Genomic DNA, 14,859 nt, shown 5'->3' on the forward strand with positions numbered 1-14,859 from the left:
GTTCTCTTAGAAAAGATTCATAATGAAACCTCTTCCTGTAACCGAGCCCTCCATGGGCAGAGGTGTCCTGCAGAGCTGGCCAGCGGACTCGTTGACCCCTCTTAGCTCTGCCTGCACCAAGGCATGGCATTCAACAAAGAGAGAGCTGCTCGTTAATCTGTGTTGGTTTTAAAATTCACAAACATTTAACTCATCTCCCAATATCTTTGGAATTCTTAGCTTTCTAACGCAGAGGTTTATAATGACACCTTAAATTTTTTCCCTGGCCAGTCATTTTAAGGCTGACTGTTTCAGTGGAAAATACTAAGCTGTGCTATTAAAAGAAACTGACACAAGCATTAATTCTGTTCATAGGCATCAGGAGCTTTACTTTGAAAAATATTTGAAATACCTGCCTAGAAAAGGCCTCCTTTTGTTTGTATTTTCCTTTTGTTACTCATATGGTTTAGTACAGTGTTTCATAGCGAGAAGATAGGATCTTTTTTATTTAAGAAGATAAGATCTTAAGAGAAATAAACTAAAAAACAAAATTGAGGCCTATTTACTCAACTCTACATTTTTCTGCCATCCTTAGAAAAGATGAACAGTTTTCTCACCACCCGAGGGATTTGAGACAATGCTTGAGTTTTAGTTCTAGTTCACATTAAAATTAAGATGAAAAAGCAATGTTAGCACATCTAAAAATAATTGCACACTACTCAGAAAAGTTTTTAAAACACACTGTGGTGTGGTGTAATTCAAATTTATACATTCAGTTAGAATTCATCTTATTATGGGTTATCCATTGAGGAAGAAAAATGTTTTTATTTATTTTTTTAATGTTTTATTTATTTCTGAGAGAAAGAGAGACAGCATGAGCAGGGGAGGGTCAGAGAGATATAGAATCTGAAACAGGCTCCAGGGTCTAAGCTAGCCGTCAGCACAGAGCCCAATGTGGGGCTTGAACCTACGAACTGTGAGATCATGACCTGAGCGAAGTCGGACGCTCAACCGACTGAGCCACCCAGGCACCCCAAGAAAAATGTTTTTAAATGGTTGTAGTTCCAAATGCACATAGTACACAGTACTGTATAATTGAATCAGCAAAGTATAGGCAGCAGTGAGCTCCTTGAAAACTAAATACTGCTACTTAGAATGTTTTTAGACAGAACTGGTAGTAGCCTGAGTATTTTCCAATAAATCAGAAGATTAGTTTTTACAAGTAGGTAGAATGTGACCCTATCCACCCCTAGTGCCAGATGAGGCCTGGTTTAGGGGGATGTATTTCTCTGATATGCAAGGGTACCTTTAACTGTTGCATTTACTTTTGATTTCAGGCTAATTTAGATGAAAGCCAGATGAGTTCACCTACATTCCTTAGAGCTTTAATGACAGCTGTTTGTAAAGCAGCTATTATAGGTAAGTAACATTTCTGAAGACAGCTTTTAACGTCTTGAACTCCCCAAGTATGTTAACTGCTGATGATACGGGTCTGAATTTATATTGCCTTCAAAATTTGCCCTGTGAAACTCATTTTCTGTGCAAATGGGTGTCATTTCTTTCCTTCTTTCTTTTTTCTTTTTCTTTTTTTTTTTTTAATGTTTTATTTCATTCTGAGAGAGAGAGAGAGACAGCATGAGCAGAGGAGGGTCAGAGAGAGAAGGAGACACAGAATCTGAAGCAGGCTCTAGGCTCTGAGCTGTCAGCACAGAGCCTGACACAGGACTCGAACCCACGAACCGCGAGATCATGACCTGAGCCGAAGTCAGATGTTCAACTGACTGAGCCACCCAGGCGCCCCAAATGGGTGCCATTTCTGTCTACAGGGCCTGACTTTCTCAAGCAGGGGGATGAATAGCTGCTGTGCCTGTAGAGAGCCCAGATCTGAGCAGCTACTGTATGCCTTGTAATCTTCAATTCACCAGAAATGAGTGTGTGCTGCTTGGGTGGTTTCCTACTCTATTGTATGTTTCTTTACCTTTACCTTTCACCTCCAGTATGCAAAGCTGCCTCCATCTTCCATTCAAGAGGTACAATGAACGGGTCGAATATTCTTAATCTGATATCAGTGAAGGACTAATCTCAACAGAAAAGCCTTTTTACATAAATACATATATGAGAAAAGAAACCACCAATTGTTTCTTTTGCTTTATATTGACCTTAGATGATAAGACAATGTCATCGAATGTTAATTATGTGGGTGGTTAGGATTAGGATGGGCAGAAACCCTAAGTATTTCTAGCTGCATATAGTATTTAACGGTATTGAGTGAGATCATCTACCAGCCTCAGATAGAAATTCACATTTCTCTCACTGCAGTGGGAAAAAATCATTAGCTCAAAAGTTGTTCAGAATTTCAGGTATGTCATCATTTTAGAAGATAGCTTCAGAATTCTAATTTAAGATTTTCTGTCCGACGAATGTTTTTACATTGTTAGACTTTCATGAGGTAAATAACAAGCTAGTAGAAAGTCTATAAAAATGTCTTAAGTCATTTCCAGTAACTATGGAACCATAAAACTTTTCTGTTTTAATAGCACTATTGAAGGTATGAAAGCTGCTTTTAGAAACACAATTGTGTCCCAGTGCTAACTTAGAGAGGAAATACAACCTCCTGCTTCTTAGCACTGAGGACGCTTTCCTCAGCCTCTCTTTATTTTACCTTTTCCCCAAAAGGCCTAACTTGTATGTGTTGTTTTCCACTGTCGCAGTTAGTCCTCGCCCTTCTGGTAATAATAAAATGGTTGTTTTACCCTTCTGAAAAGACTCATACTTTCTCTTTAATTTCCTTTTTAATGTGTCTTTTGCTGTTTGGAATGTCACAAAACCACTGTCCCTGTTTCATTATGATTAAAGATAAAGAATTGGGTGCACTACTCTTGAGGGAATGCAGCACTCAAAATACATCCCCCCTTTGTGTATTTTAGTTGTTTTGGAAAGAATGTCCCATTAATAATTTCAGAATACCTTAGATTTCAGAATCTTTTCTGTGGACTCCTTTACTTCCACTCTTCTTGTAGTCACGTGCCTTATCAACTTAGAAAATTAAAAATGGCTGTGTGTTAACTCCTTAAATGTAATGCTTAGTTCTTGTATCGCCTCTAGCCGACTGTTCTACCTTCCGAGTGGACACTGCTGTTATCAAGCAGAGAGTGCCGATTTTACTCAAGTACCTAGACTCAGATACAGAGAAGGAACTGCAAGCACTTTATGCACTACAAGCATCAATAGTAAAACTTGATCAACCTGCCAGTAAGTTTATGACCTCTTCTTACTGTTCACCTAACCAGCGGGTGAGATTTATCCAGGCCAAGACTTTGGAGATGAACAGTGATTAATGGAAGAATCACTACTAACAAAAACTCAGTTAACCAACAACTTTAATAAATCTGAATTTTTTGTGTACTTGACTTTCATGTGAATATGGGAATAAGAAAACTAGTTTATATTAGAGACTTAATCCTTATTCGAGCAGGTCTGCTTAAGAATACTTTCTTCAGTGATGGAAATGTATCTGTACTGAGCAGTATTCACTTGAGCACTTGAATGTGGCTATTGTAACCAAGTAGCTTAGTTTTAAATGATATTTAAGTGTAAATAACCCCATGGTTAGTGGCTACCCTGTTAGACAGTGTAGGCTTCAGTGCATCTCCACATTAGCATACCTGCATTACAGCTTTTCACCTTCTCTGACACAGGTCTTAGTAATGAAACAGGATGATACTCTTCAGAACCTTCAGACACCCAACAAAAACATTAAGGTGTTCTGGACTAATTTTCACTTTAGGGTATGATTAAGTCTTTGCTAACCAGACAAGTAAGGTAACCTGAACCACCCAAGTCTTAGTGATACTGGTAAATTAACTGAATTATGTTAAATCTTTTTTTTTTCTTTTTAAGTTTATTTATTTTGAGAGAGAACACGGGAAAGAGGCAGAGAGCGAATCCCAAGCAGGTTCTACTCTGCACAGAACCCGATGTGGAACTTGATCTCATGAACTGTGAGATCATGACCTGAGCCAAAACCAAGAGTTGGACGCTTAACGGACTAAGACACCCACAAGCCCCTGAATTGTATTAATTCTTGAAAATTAAGTTGAAACTTGTGAAAGTATAGTAGTCCAGGGCAGTTTCAGAGATGACATTGAGGTAGTTCTTTGGCACTTCCTAAGATTGGGTCTGTTTTGAGGCTTTCCTTCTCTGCTTTGCTAGTGCTGAAGACTGTTTCTGGGAGATGAAGGAAAAGATCAAAACAAATAATCCTCACACTGTAACTGAAGAGATATTCTCTAAGTCTGAATCAGAGAATTAACTGACTTGGTGTTCTCTTTCTCAAGACCTTGGAGGGCCATTTAACATCATGGCTTCCTTTTTCTGTTCTTCTAGGATGAGAACTTGTTAACTTTTCAAGAGATGAAATTGATGCTATATGCTCAGCCAGTCAAAGTATCTCCCATAATTTTCAGCTTTAATCATCCCTGGAGAGATGTGTATTTCTAGATTTACCATCAGTAGAATCCGGGCCACTTATTTCCATTTCCCCATAAACCAACCAGAGTTAAGAGAATGAAAAGTAATTTCAACATTAGCTTAACTAATAAAATTACAAAGACAAAGCTAAAGAAAAATTTTAGTCTGACTCATTCCAAGCCTAATATTTCTTATCATTTATTGTTTATTCCATTGCCTTCCTCCAGTAATATAAGTGGAAACTGATTTTAAATGAATTTAAGAGCCCGTAATGAAGGAAATAGAAATAAAGAATATATAAGTCTGCTAACTTTCTCTCTTTTTCTGAACAATGATATAAGCTAAGTTTCCATTGTGGAAGCAAAACAGGATTACATTTGCCCAGATTGTCTGGGCATTGAAAACAACAGACTATTGTTTCTCTGGATAAGATCCAGATGAGATCATTTTTACCCATATTTTCCATATAAATTATTACTCTGTCAGTTTGAAGACAACATTAGGAGAAAAGTACCTTCTGCCTTTTCCTCCCAAAATTTGCAAAAATTACGTATTTTTATTGTAAAATTTCAAACAGTGCAGAAATGTATAGAGAAGAGAGTAAAGTTTTTTAAGATTTTATTTTTAAGTAATCTCTACACCCAATGCAGGGCTCGAACTCACAACCCTGAGATGAGGAAGCTGCATGACGTACTGACTGAGCCAGCCAGTTGCCCCTTGTATTTAATTTTATAGTGTGCAATTTGAGACCTATATTAAACACCTCAGCACTACCAGAAAATAGTACTAATTGAACAAAATGATAATAAAAATAATTTAGATTGCTTAAATCTTTTTTCCTGTTCTTTAGACAAGTTGTTTTGCTGTTATACTATCAAGAGAGGGAGTATGATGAATTGTCATTGGGTGCTTTGGTAGTTAATGGGCATTCATTCATTCATTCATTCCTTGGCAATACAGTAATTTCCTTCACAACTACAGCGCCTCCAACACTGATGGCATATTCTTACTTCCTTGCAGATTTGCTACGGATGTTTTTTGATTGCCTATATGATGAGGAGGTGATCTCCGAGGATGCCTTCTACAAGTGGGAAAGCAGCAAGGACCCTGCTGAGCAGAATGGGAAGGGTGTGGCTCTGAAATCGGTCACTGCGTTCTTCACGTGGCTGCGGGAAGCAGAAGAGGAGTCTGAGGATAACTAAAGCTTCAAATACACAAAACGAAACAAAAGAAACAATTTAAGTATTTTTTTAAAAAGTTTCACGTCTTCGCCAATCACAGTGCAGCAAGGCCAATTCTCGCAGAAATCCCCACGTGTGCACGAGTGGGAGAGGGGAAAGAGAAAAAAAGGTGATCATGGAGGAAAAAGGTACTGGAAAAAAGTAAACTTCAAACCTGAGGGCGGGAGCACTAAAACCAAAATACATGTATTATTTATAGAAAATATTTTCTGTTTTAATCTTTTCTTTTTAAACAAGGACTCATACTTTAAAAAAACACATCTGTTTAGCAAAAAGAAAAAAAAAAGTTGAGAACTTTTAATTTATTTTAAGGACTGCAAATGCCAGTGTAATTTTTTAATTTGCAGTTTCTGTAAACAACTTGTATAATAGAAAAGCAGAGAAATAAATTTCCCTCCCCTTCAGATGCACCTCACGTTTGTTTTAAAGCATAGTAGTTAGTCCAGATTTAAGAAGGTTTGGGGTGATCAAGGTAAGAAAGATTTTTTTTTTTGGCATCAAATCTTTCTGCCTGCCTCTCAGCTTGCTTCAGAAAATTTTTAAAAAATCACAATAGTAATCAAAACATACATAACCTTGGAACAGACGGAAATGCTGTGGACCAGAGAACTCCAAGAATTGTTTTAAAAATTTAAAGAAAAAAGTGCTACCCTGGGAAAAGTACTCTTAATACTTTTGAAATCTTTAGAGCAACCTTAAGGCTTGTAAATACATAGAACAAATATTTAAAAAACAAAAAAACAAAAAGAAATTGACTCAATACTATTTCTTTTCACTTTCAAAGTATAAAGAACAAAATAAAGACAAACATTGCAAGTTTAAAGAAAGTAAAGTGACTTCTCCTTTTGACAGCTGCTGCATGAGTGCCCGTCTCTGGGAGGTGCTGTCTGGCTATTTGTCGTCTCATCCAAATCACTCCTGGGTCTGTGTGGCTGTGTGTGGGTGTGTGGGTGGGTGTNGTGTGTGTCTGTGTGTGTGTCTGTGTGTCTACAGTTGGAAAAGGCAAGCTACTCTGTGGGTAAGGAGGGAACTTGGTGGTGGGTGGGAGATTCCCTCTGGGCGTCCATAGAAAGCTGCTTTCCAGCGGCAGCTAGAAATGCATTCAGGGTGGGAGCAAAGCTAAGGGCCAGTCTAAGTAAGTGTTCGACTGTGTGTGTTAGGATTAGGGAAACTTAATTCACTTCAGAACTACCACTACCACTAATTTTAAGTCATCAATTACCTCTGATGCTTAAGAAACTCAAAGATGTCGTCTGAAGAATGAAAGAAACCAAAGCTAAATTATGCTTTTTTAAAGTGGGCATGGGATTTAAAACCAAACCAGTACCATGTGTGAAAATCACATTGTTCCCAACTTCAACCTCACTCAAGCCATTCTGGTGAGTATAAAACAACAGTTTCTCCTGCAGATACTGGAGCACTGTGGTTTTTTGTTTGTTTGCTTGCTTTTTTTCTTTTATGAAGTTACAGTCTCTGCAGATCGTTCTCCATTTCAATTGTTTGTAGGCCATCACCCTACAAAATGTATTTATGAAGAAAGCAAGGGCTTCTCCCAAATAAACAGTCTTTATATCTTATATCTGGGTAACCAGAGAGTTCTTCTGGCTTCCATCTCCGAAGAAATACCCACATTAAGAGTCTTGGCAAGAATTGAGAAGCACAAAATCAAAACTTTCCATAGCAATAAAATGTTTTTCTTCAGAGTGTAGTTGAACACAATACAGGATCCTGCTGCATGAGCCCTCAGAGCTCATTCCATAGTCATGGAAAGCTGTTCTTGAAAAACTGAGCCCTGGGGTGCCTGGGTAGCTCAGGCGGTTAAGCATCTGACTTCGGCTCAGGTCCTGATCTCACGGTTCGTGGGTTCAAGCCCCGCACTGGGCTCTGTGCTGACAGCTAGCTCAGAGCCTGGAGCTTGTTTCAGATTCTGTGTCTTCCTCTCTCTCTGACCCTCCCCTGCTCATGCTGTCTCTCTCTCAGAAATAAATTTAAAAAAAAGAAAAGAAAAACTGAGCCCTGGAAATCTTGTGACAAACGTGACAGCATCTGTCATTAAAAAATGGGGCCTGTGGGGCGCCTGGGTGGCTTAGTCGGTTGAGCGTCCGACTTTCGCTTAGGTCATCATCTCACGGTTCGTGGGTTCGAGCCCCGCATTGGGCTCTGTGCTCTCAGCTAGCTCAGAGCCTGGAGTCTGTTTCAGATTCTGTGTCTCCCTCTATCTCTGACCCTCCCCTGCTCACGCTGTCTCTCCCTCCTAGAAATAAATAAAACACTGAAAAAACAATTTAAAATAAAAATGGGGCCTGAAAAGCTGTTTCAGGGTCTGGCTGTGGGCTTTGCCTAGGATCTCTCAGTTGGAAGAAATAACCTGATTCTATGATACACTGAGTTTTAACAGCTGCCAGTATCAAAATGCAGAGGATTCTGATCCAGGAATCTCCTGAGTGATGTCAATTTTTAGGTGTTGGCAGCACTCCCAACAGGGGATGCGAGGGGTGGTTTGGAGAAAGCAGGGTGGTGGCCTCCTTTTGGAAATTGGTGGCTGATATTTGCAGGGCTCTGGCCCTCAGGTCATACTGAGGGCCTATTCATCAGTACTTTTATTAGTTTTTTAAAAATTATTTTAGGGGTGCCTGGGTGGCTTAGTCAGTTAAGCGTCCGACTTTCGCTTAGGTCATCATCTCGCGGTTCGTGGGTTCGAGCCCCGCGTCGGGCTCTGTGCTGACTGCCAGCTCGGAGCCTGGAGCCTATTTCAGAGTCTGTATCTCCCTTTCTCTCTGACCCTCCCCTGCTCACGCTGTCTCTCTCTCTCCTAGAAATAAATAAAAATATTTTTAAAAAATTATTTTAGGGAGAGTGTGCATGCAAGTGAGGGAGGGGGTCAAAGGGAGAGAGAGAAAATCTCAAGCGTGCTGAGTGTGGAGCCCTATGCGGGGCTCGATCCCCCAACCCTGGGATCATGACCTGAGCCCAAATCAAGCCTCCTCAACTGACTGAGCTGCCCAGGCAACCTCCTCCCTTTTTAAATTTTTTTAATCATCTGTTTTAGATGTGGACAGGTTTCAGTAATGGAGGAAAGATAATATTATTTTTGAAAAAAAATTCAAGCGTTGAAAATGCTTCTGTGTAACAACTGATGTTTGAAATCTATAACATGAAGCATGATGAAGACTGAAGAGACTAGAGTGACTTTTGGGTATCTTGCTGCTTTACACACAGAATTTTACATAGGGGTTGAAGGGTTGTTAGCTAATGGCAAAACATCAACAAAGTGGGATAATTGATCCCTGCTAATATCAACTCAACTGCCAAGCGTCATCATGATTCTGACCCTCTTCCTGGTCTTCTTACTGGAAAGCAGGGTTTCATGGTTTTTGGTTTAAAATAATAGGTGACATGGCCAGCAATTAAATGCTTTCACTCCTTCAAGCTGTCACAAAAACTCTTTTACCCATTTTAACTCTGAGGAAAGGTTCATTAATTTAGGTTTAGTTCATTAGTTCAAGTGTTTTATGCCTGCTTGCAAAAGAACATGATGCCAGTTTTCAAAATAAACTCCATTTAGACTCTCCCGTAGATGAACAAGCCAGTTCATAGCTGCATCATGAACTTGGTTCATTCACCGAATATTTACTGAGCACCTACCGTGTACTCCGTGCAGAGGATTCAGCAGTGAAGAAAACTTCCTCTGCACTCATGGAGCTCTTCACGAAAAAGAGCTATTCTCTATTCTTCACGAAAAAGAGAGCTAGAGGGGCGCCTGGGTGGTTCCGTAGGTTAAGCGTCCAACTTCAGCTCAGGTCATGATCTCGTGGTTCATGAGTTCAAGCTCCATCTCCGGTTCTGTGCTGACACCTCAGAGCCTGGAGCCTGCATCGGATTCTGTGTCTCCTTCTCTTTCTGTCCCTCCCTCGCTCACGCTCAGTCTCCCTGTCTCTGTCTCTCAAAAATAAACATTTAAAAAAAGAGAGCTAGAGGTTACACATGCTACATCATGCTACATCAACATCCAATGCCACAGAATGTCTGCCCCTCATTACCCTGACAGACCTTTAACTGGTTTTGTCTTAATTTCATATTACAAAATTCATTCTAGATGAGATATGAATTAAATCCAAAAACCATCTTATCTGTTACAGAGCCACTCTTCCAAGGCATTGTTATTCTGGGGTTTTTGACATATGTTTTTGTTTCAAATGGCTCCATTCATGTCAAAAAGATTCTAAGGTAGAAAATACATAGTCTTAGGCTGTTGGATCTAATTCTGTGTTTACATTACTCAAGTTTTGTTCTCTTAAAAAATAGAAAAATATGTAGATATTCAGATGTGCAATTCTGACCATTCCGTTGGCACTTATGAGCTCCCCATTTTGTGGAAAGGAACAATCTGCATTGCTTTCTTTTCTTTTGCTTTCTTTGTGTTGCTTTTTTCTTATTGAGATATACTTCCCATACTATAAAATCACCCTTTTAGAGTGTAGAGTTTGGTGCTGTTAGTATCTCCACAGCTGTGCAGCCATCACCACTATCTAATTTCAGAACATTTTCATCATGCCAGAAAGAAACCCCATGTCCTTTAGCAGCCTCTCCTCATTTTCTACTCTCCTCAGCCTCTAGGAACCACTAACCTACTTTTTGTTTCTGTGGATTTGCCTATTCTGGACATTTCATATAACTAAAAGTCTGCATTCCGTTACTTTTTTTTTTTTTTTTGACATCCAATCCAACATTTAGCAAATGATCAAACCTCACAGGTGTTTGCAATGTCAGGGACCTGAGTGCAGGAGTTAGACCCAGATTTTTCCCTGTCTTTTTGATTTAACGTTTTGTTTTCCACCACTTATTTTTATATAATCAGTAGTATATTTACAACCATTAGCTAATTCTGAATAAGTTCTGAGAATTTACTTTTGTCCCCCTGTGGACTTGATGTGTCTGACCTCAGATGCTTGACATCCTAGGTCCAGCAACCAGAGTCTCGTCCTCTTAACTTCTCATTTAGTGCTGCTTGAGTAGGTTTCTTGGGATTAAAGTTCTATTTGGGACTGAAGGCTACTAGAGTGTATGCTATAAAAGTTAAGATGTACTTGACTTGAAGTCAGGTTTTATGTGTCCTCTTCGTTGAGGCCCATTTGCCTCAAATACTGTGTGACTATCTATTAAACAGCTTGATGCAGTTTGCTTGTCAAGAGAATAAAATTGCTCAGTAAGGAATAAAAATGCCTTGAGACAGAGCCTCTACGCCGGTTAGTCCTAGTTCGTTAGTCTTACAGGAGATCACCTTCATTCATCTCTAAGAGTCAAACAGTTGAGCGATGGGTCTCCGATAAATCCTCTGGTAGTTTAGCGGGAGAGACACCATGTGCTCACCAGCTATATATACAACATATATCCCTCTGAGGGAAAAATGATAATCTATTAGCATTCAGACTACAAAAGAAGAAAAAATACATAGTTTTGTACTATCAAATCATGAGATGATTTACATGTCAAAGAAATAAGCTACAGAGAATCATGTGCCAATTTTTTTCAGTAAATGTTTTCTTTTGAAATAATTTAAAAAAGGGGGGGGATGGGCATGGAGGAGGACACTTGTGGGGATGAGCACTGAGTGTTATGTGGAAACTAATTTGACAAACTATTTGTAAAAAAAAAAAAAAGAAAAAAAGTTTTTAGTGTTTTATTTATTTTTGAGAGAGAGAGAGAGACAGCGTGAGCAGGGGAGGGTCAGAGAGAGAGGGAGACACAGAATCTGAAACAGGCTCCAGGCTCTGAGCTGTCAGCACAGAGCCCGACATGGGGCTCAAACCCACGAGTCGTGAGATCATGACCTGAGCCGAAGTCAGATGCTTAACCGACTGAGCCACCCAGGTGCCCCTATTTTGAAATAATTTTAGACTTAACAGAAAAGTGCCAAGTTTATAGTGTTCCATATACCCCTTACTCAGTTCCCCCAATAATTATTAACATATTATGTGACGTGTGAAAACTAAGAACCAGCATTGGTACACTGCTATTAACTAAAACATCAGACTTTTTTTTTAGAAAGCTTTATGCCCAACATAGGGCTTGAATTCATGACCCGGAATGGTGTCCCAAGGTGCCCCAGTCTTTGTTTTTTCCTAATGTCCTTTTACTCTAGTCCATGATGCAGTCCAGGATACCACATTGCATTTAGTCATCATGTACTTTTAGTGTCCTCTGGCCTTTGACGGTTTCTTAGTCTTTTCCTTTTTTTGTCCTGACCTTGACAGTTCTGAGGAGTACTAATGAGGTATTTTTCAGAATGTCCTTCAATTTGGTTTTGTCTAGTGTGTTTCTCACAATTGAAATTAGAGGCTCAGGGTCAAAATACCATATAAGTGAAATGCCCTTATCATCGTATCAGAGGGTACATGACCTCCATGACGTAATTGGTGATGTTCAACCTTGACTACATGATTAAGGTGGTGGTTGCCGGGTCTCCACTCTAAAGTTTCCTCTTCTCCCTTTCCTATTCTAGTCTGTTTGGAAGATAATTCACTAAGTCCAGCCCACATTGGGGGAGAGAGGTGGGAGGAGAAGATTAAGCTCCCCTTCTTGCCTGGAGTGGGGAGTATCTACTTAAATTACTTGAATTCCTCCTGCAAGGAAGATTGGTCTCTTGTATTCATTTCTCTGTTTAGTCGTGTGTGTGTGTGTGTGTGTGTGTGTGTGTGTGTGTGTGTGTGTGTACATATATCATTATGGATTCCTGTATGTTTATACTTTGAGTTGTAACCCAAAAGCACATGCTTTTGTTGCCCAGATTGTTCCAGCTTTGGCTTTGGAAGCTCTTTCATGTTTGTTCCCTATATCCCTTTGACATTCCCTCAAACTTCTGTTTTTAGAGAAATTACTTTGTGACATTATAAGATGCTGTAGGCATATCTTGTATTTTCCCTGCCGTAGCCTTAGAATCAGCCGTTTCTTTCAAGGAGCCTTGGTTTCCTTTAGGAAAATGGTATTTAGAAACTAAGATCTGGGTGAGCTCATTACTACTGGGGTATGTCTTCATCTAGGTCTGCCAGCATTTTAAATTCCTTCTTTTACGGAAGATAAGATCTTGCCAGGTGAGTAAGTCACTTTCACAGGGACACTATGACCTTTAGAGAATACTGTTGTTATTTTTTTAAATATAACTTTGGTTTCCAAAAGACTCAACTGTTTACATATTCCAGTCGTTCTTTTGCTCATTCTGCACAAGAAGCAAAAGATTGGAACTATCCCCATTTTTTCTTTCCCCATTATAACTCTTTAACTTTCCCTTAGCTAGCTAGCAATATTCAGTTTACTAAAGTACCATACAAGGCAGTGTTAAAATGTCACCTGGGTTAGCTAACTAGTTAAATAATGAAAATTGTTAAATAACCAGATATAACTGACAATGGAAGTAGTGCATATCGACACTTGTGAGATGCAGCTAAAATAGTATTTTGAGGTAAATGTAAAGTCTTAAATGCAGTTATTAAGATACATAAGAGTTAAGTTGAGCCATCAGAGGAAGGAACCACCTGGGGAAAAGAAATGTTAGAGTGGATATCAGGAGTTCTACTGGAAGAAGCTGTATGCTGTAGTGGAGAAGAGGTCTTGACTGGGGTTGAGAGTTTTATGATATAATGCTGATGCTGTCTCCTAGTCATTTGTCCCCTCTAACTGATAGGGGCTTCCCTGTCCTCCCTTGGAAAGGGCTCACTCATGCCAACCATGTGAGTACATCCAGAATCACCTATACTGTTTACCACGCTTAACAAAGAACTAAGTCTTGATAATAGGATGTTAATCTTTTAATGAAATTAAGAATATCAATATTTTCTAAACAAATCTTGTGCTGCCAGTGATTTCCTTTCCAAATCTTCTGACTTATTTACCTCTTGATAAATATAGGTCTTCTGGCCCGAGTTCCTAAGAAACTATCTTTGCCAAAGCTCAACTAGCTGTCCTGTCTTAACTGCTTCCTAGAACATAAATTAATGGTGCTCAGCATTGCTACATGTTAGACTCACCTGAAGAGTTTTTAAAAATATAAGCCCTGGGACTTCACCCCACACCACTTATTTCAGAATCTCCAATGATAAGACATGGACATAATTTTTTTTTTAAATGTTTTATTTATTTCTAGGAGAGAGAGATAGCGTGAGCAGGGGAGGGTCAGAGAGAGAGGGAGTGACAGACTCTGAAACAGGCTCCAGGCTCCGAGCTGGCAGTCAGCACAGAGCCCGACGCGGGGCTTGAACCCACAAACCGCGAGATCATGACCTAAGCGAAAGTCGGAAAGTCGGATGCTTAACCGACTAAGCCACCCAGGCGCCCCTGGACATAATTTTTTTAAAGGTCTCTCCCTCAGTGATGCTAATGGGATTGAGACCGCTGTGGAATGGTTTACCCAGTTTACCTAACAGCAGAGAGACCAATATATATTTTTAGATACTTAAAAAAATTTAACTGCAGGAGTTGGGCACACAAATATAAATGGCACATGTTCTGAAAACAGACTTCTATGAGAGCATATAATGAGGACTCTATGTAAACAGATTTGGGGATGCTTCCCGCGGGAAGAGAATTTTAAACTGAGAAATCTAAAGAATAAGAGGTGGTCACATAGGGGTCATGAGTGCAAAGACTGTAGCAGGGGGATGCGTGGTAAATTGGATGATGAGTGTGGGTTCACTTGCACCAGCAAAAGTAGAATTTAAACATGCCCTGTCACAAGTTAATCCAGACAGATCCCTTCTAGACAAATGGGTGAAAAGAACTTTTTGAAACTTGTCTTCTACTCTCAATTTAGTAGAATTCACTAAAAACCAACTTTAATTGGTACTTGATTTTAAAAAAAAAAGTTCTCAGCAAAAGGAATGGCAGTACTTTTAATCATTTCCAATCCCCAAATTGAGCCACACAGTGGATGTGAAGAACTCCAGGCTCTTTGCAGTGAGCAGTTACATTTCTAAGATGAGAGTCCTGCAACATACGGGCCATAGAATAACAGCATTCATTGTCCCTTATAAGCTCATTAGAAAGGCAGATTCAGGGGCACCTGGGTGGCTCAGTTGGTTAAGCATCCGACTTCAGCTCAGATCTCTATCTCAGCTCGTGGGTTTGAGCCCCGTGTCAGGCTCTGCTGACAGCTCAGAGCCTGGAGCCTGCTTTG

The 14,859-nt window shown here is 39.6% G+C and overlaps 1 protein-coding gene across 14 annotated transcripts in view; it reads left to right on the forward strand.

Moving 5' to 3' along the window:
- EIF4G3 (eukaryotic translation initiation factor 4 gamma 3) overlaps positions 1 to 6,183 on the forward strand; it is a 242,454-nt gene extending 236,271 nt beyond the window's left edge. For all 14 annotated transcript variants that reach the window (XM_077775599.1, XM_077775601.1, XM_077775586.1 and 11 more), the window contains 3 exons: positions 1,317 to 1,398; positions 3,085 to 3,231; positions 5,470 to 6,183. In XM_077775599.1, the coding sequence (XP_077631725.1) occupies positions 1,317 to 1,398; positions 3,085 to 3,231; positions 5,470 to 5,651 (411 nt within the window). In that variant the 3' untranslated portion in view covers positions 5,652 to 6,183. The remainder of the gene's footprint in view (positions 1 to 1,316; positions 1,399 to 3,084; positions 3,232 to 5,469) is intronic.
- The last annotated feature ends 8,676 nt before the right edge of the window (positions 6,184 to 14,859 follow it).

This window comes from Crocuta crocuta, unplaced genomic scaffold (genome assembly GCF_008692635.1).
Source record: "Crocuta crocuta isolate KB4526 unplaced genomic scaffold, BGI_CrCroc_1.0 scaffold127, whole genome shotgun sequence".
In the NCBI taxonomy this organism is placed as follows: domain Eukaryota; kingdom Metazoa; phylum Chordata; class Mammalia; order Carnivora; family Hyaenidae; genus Crocuta; species Crocuta crocuta.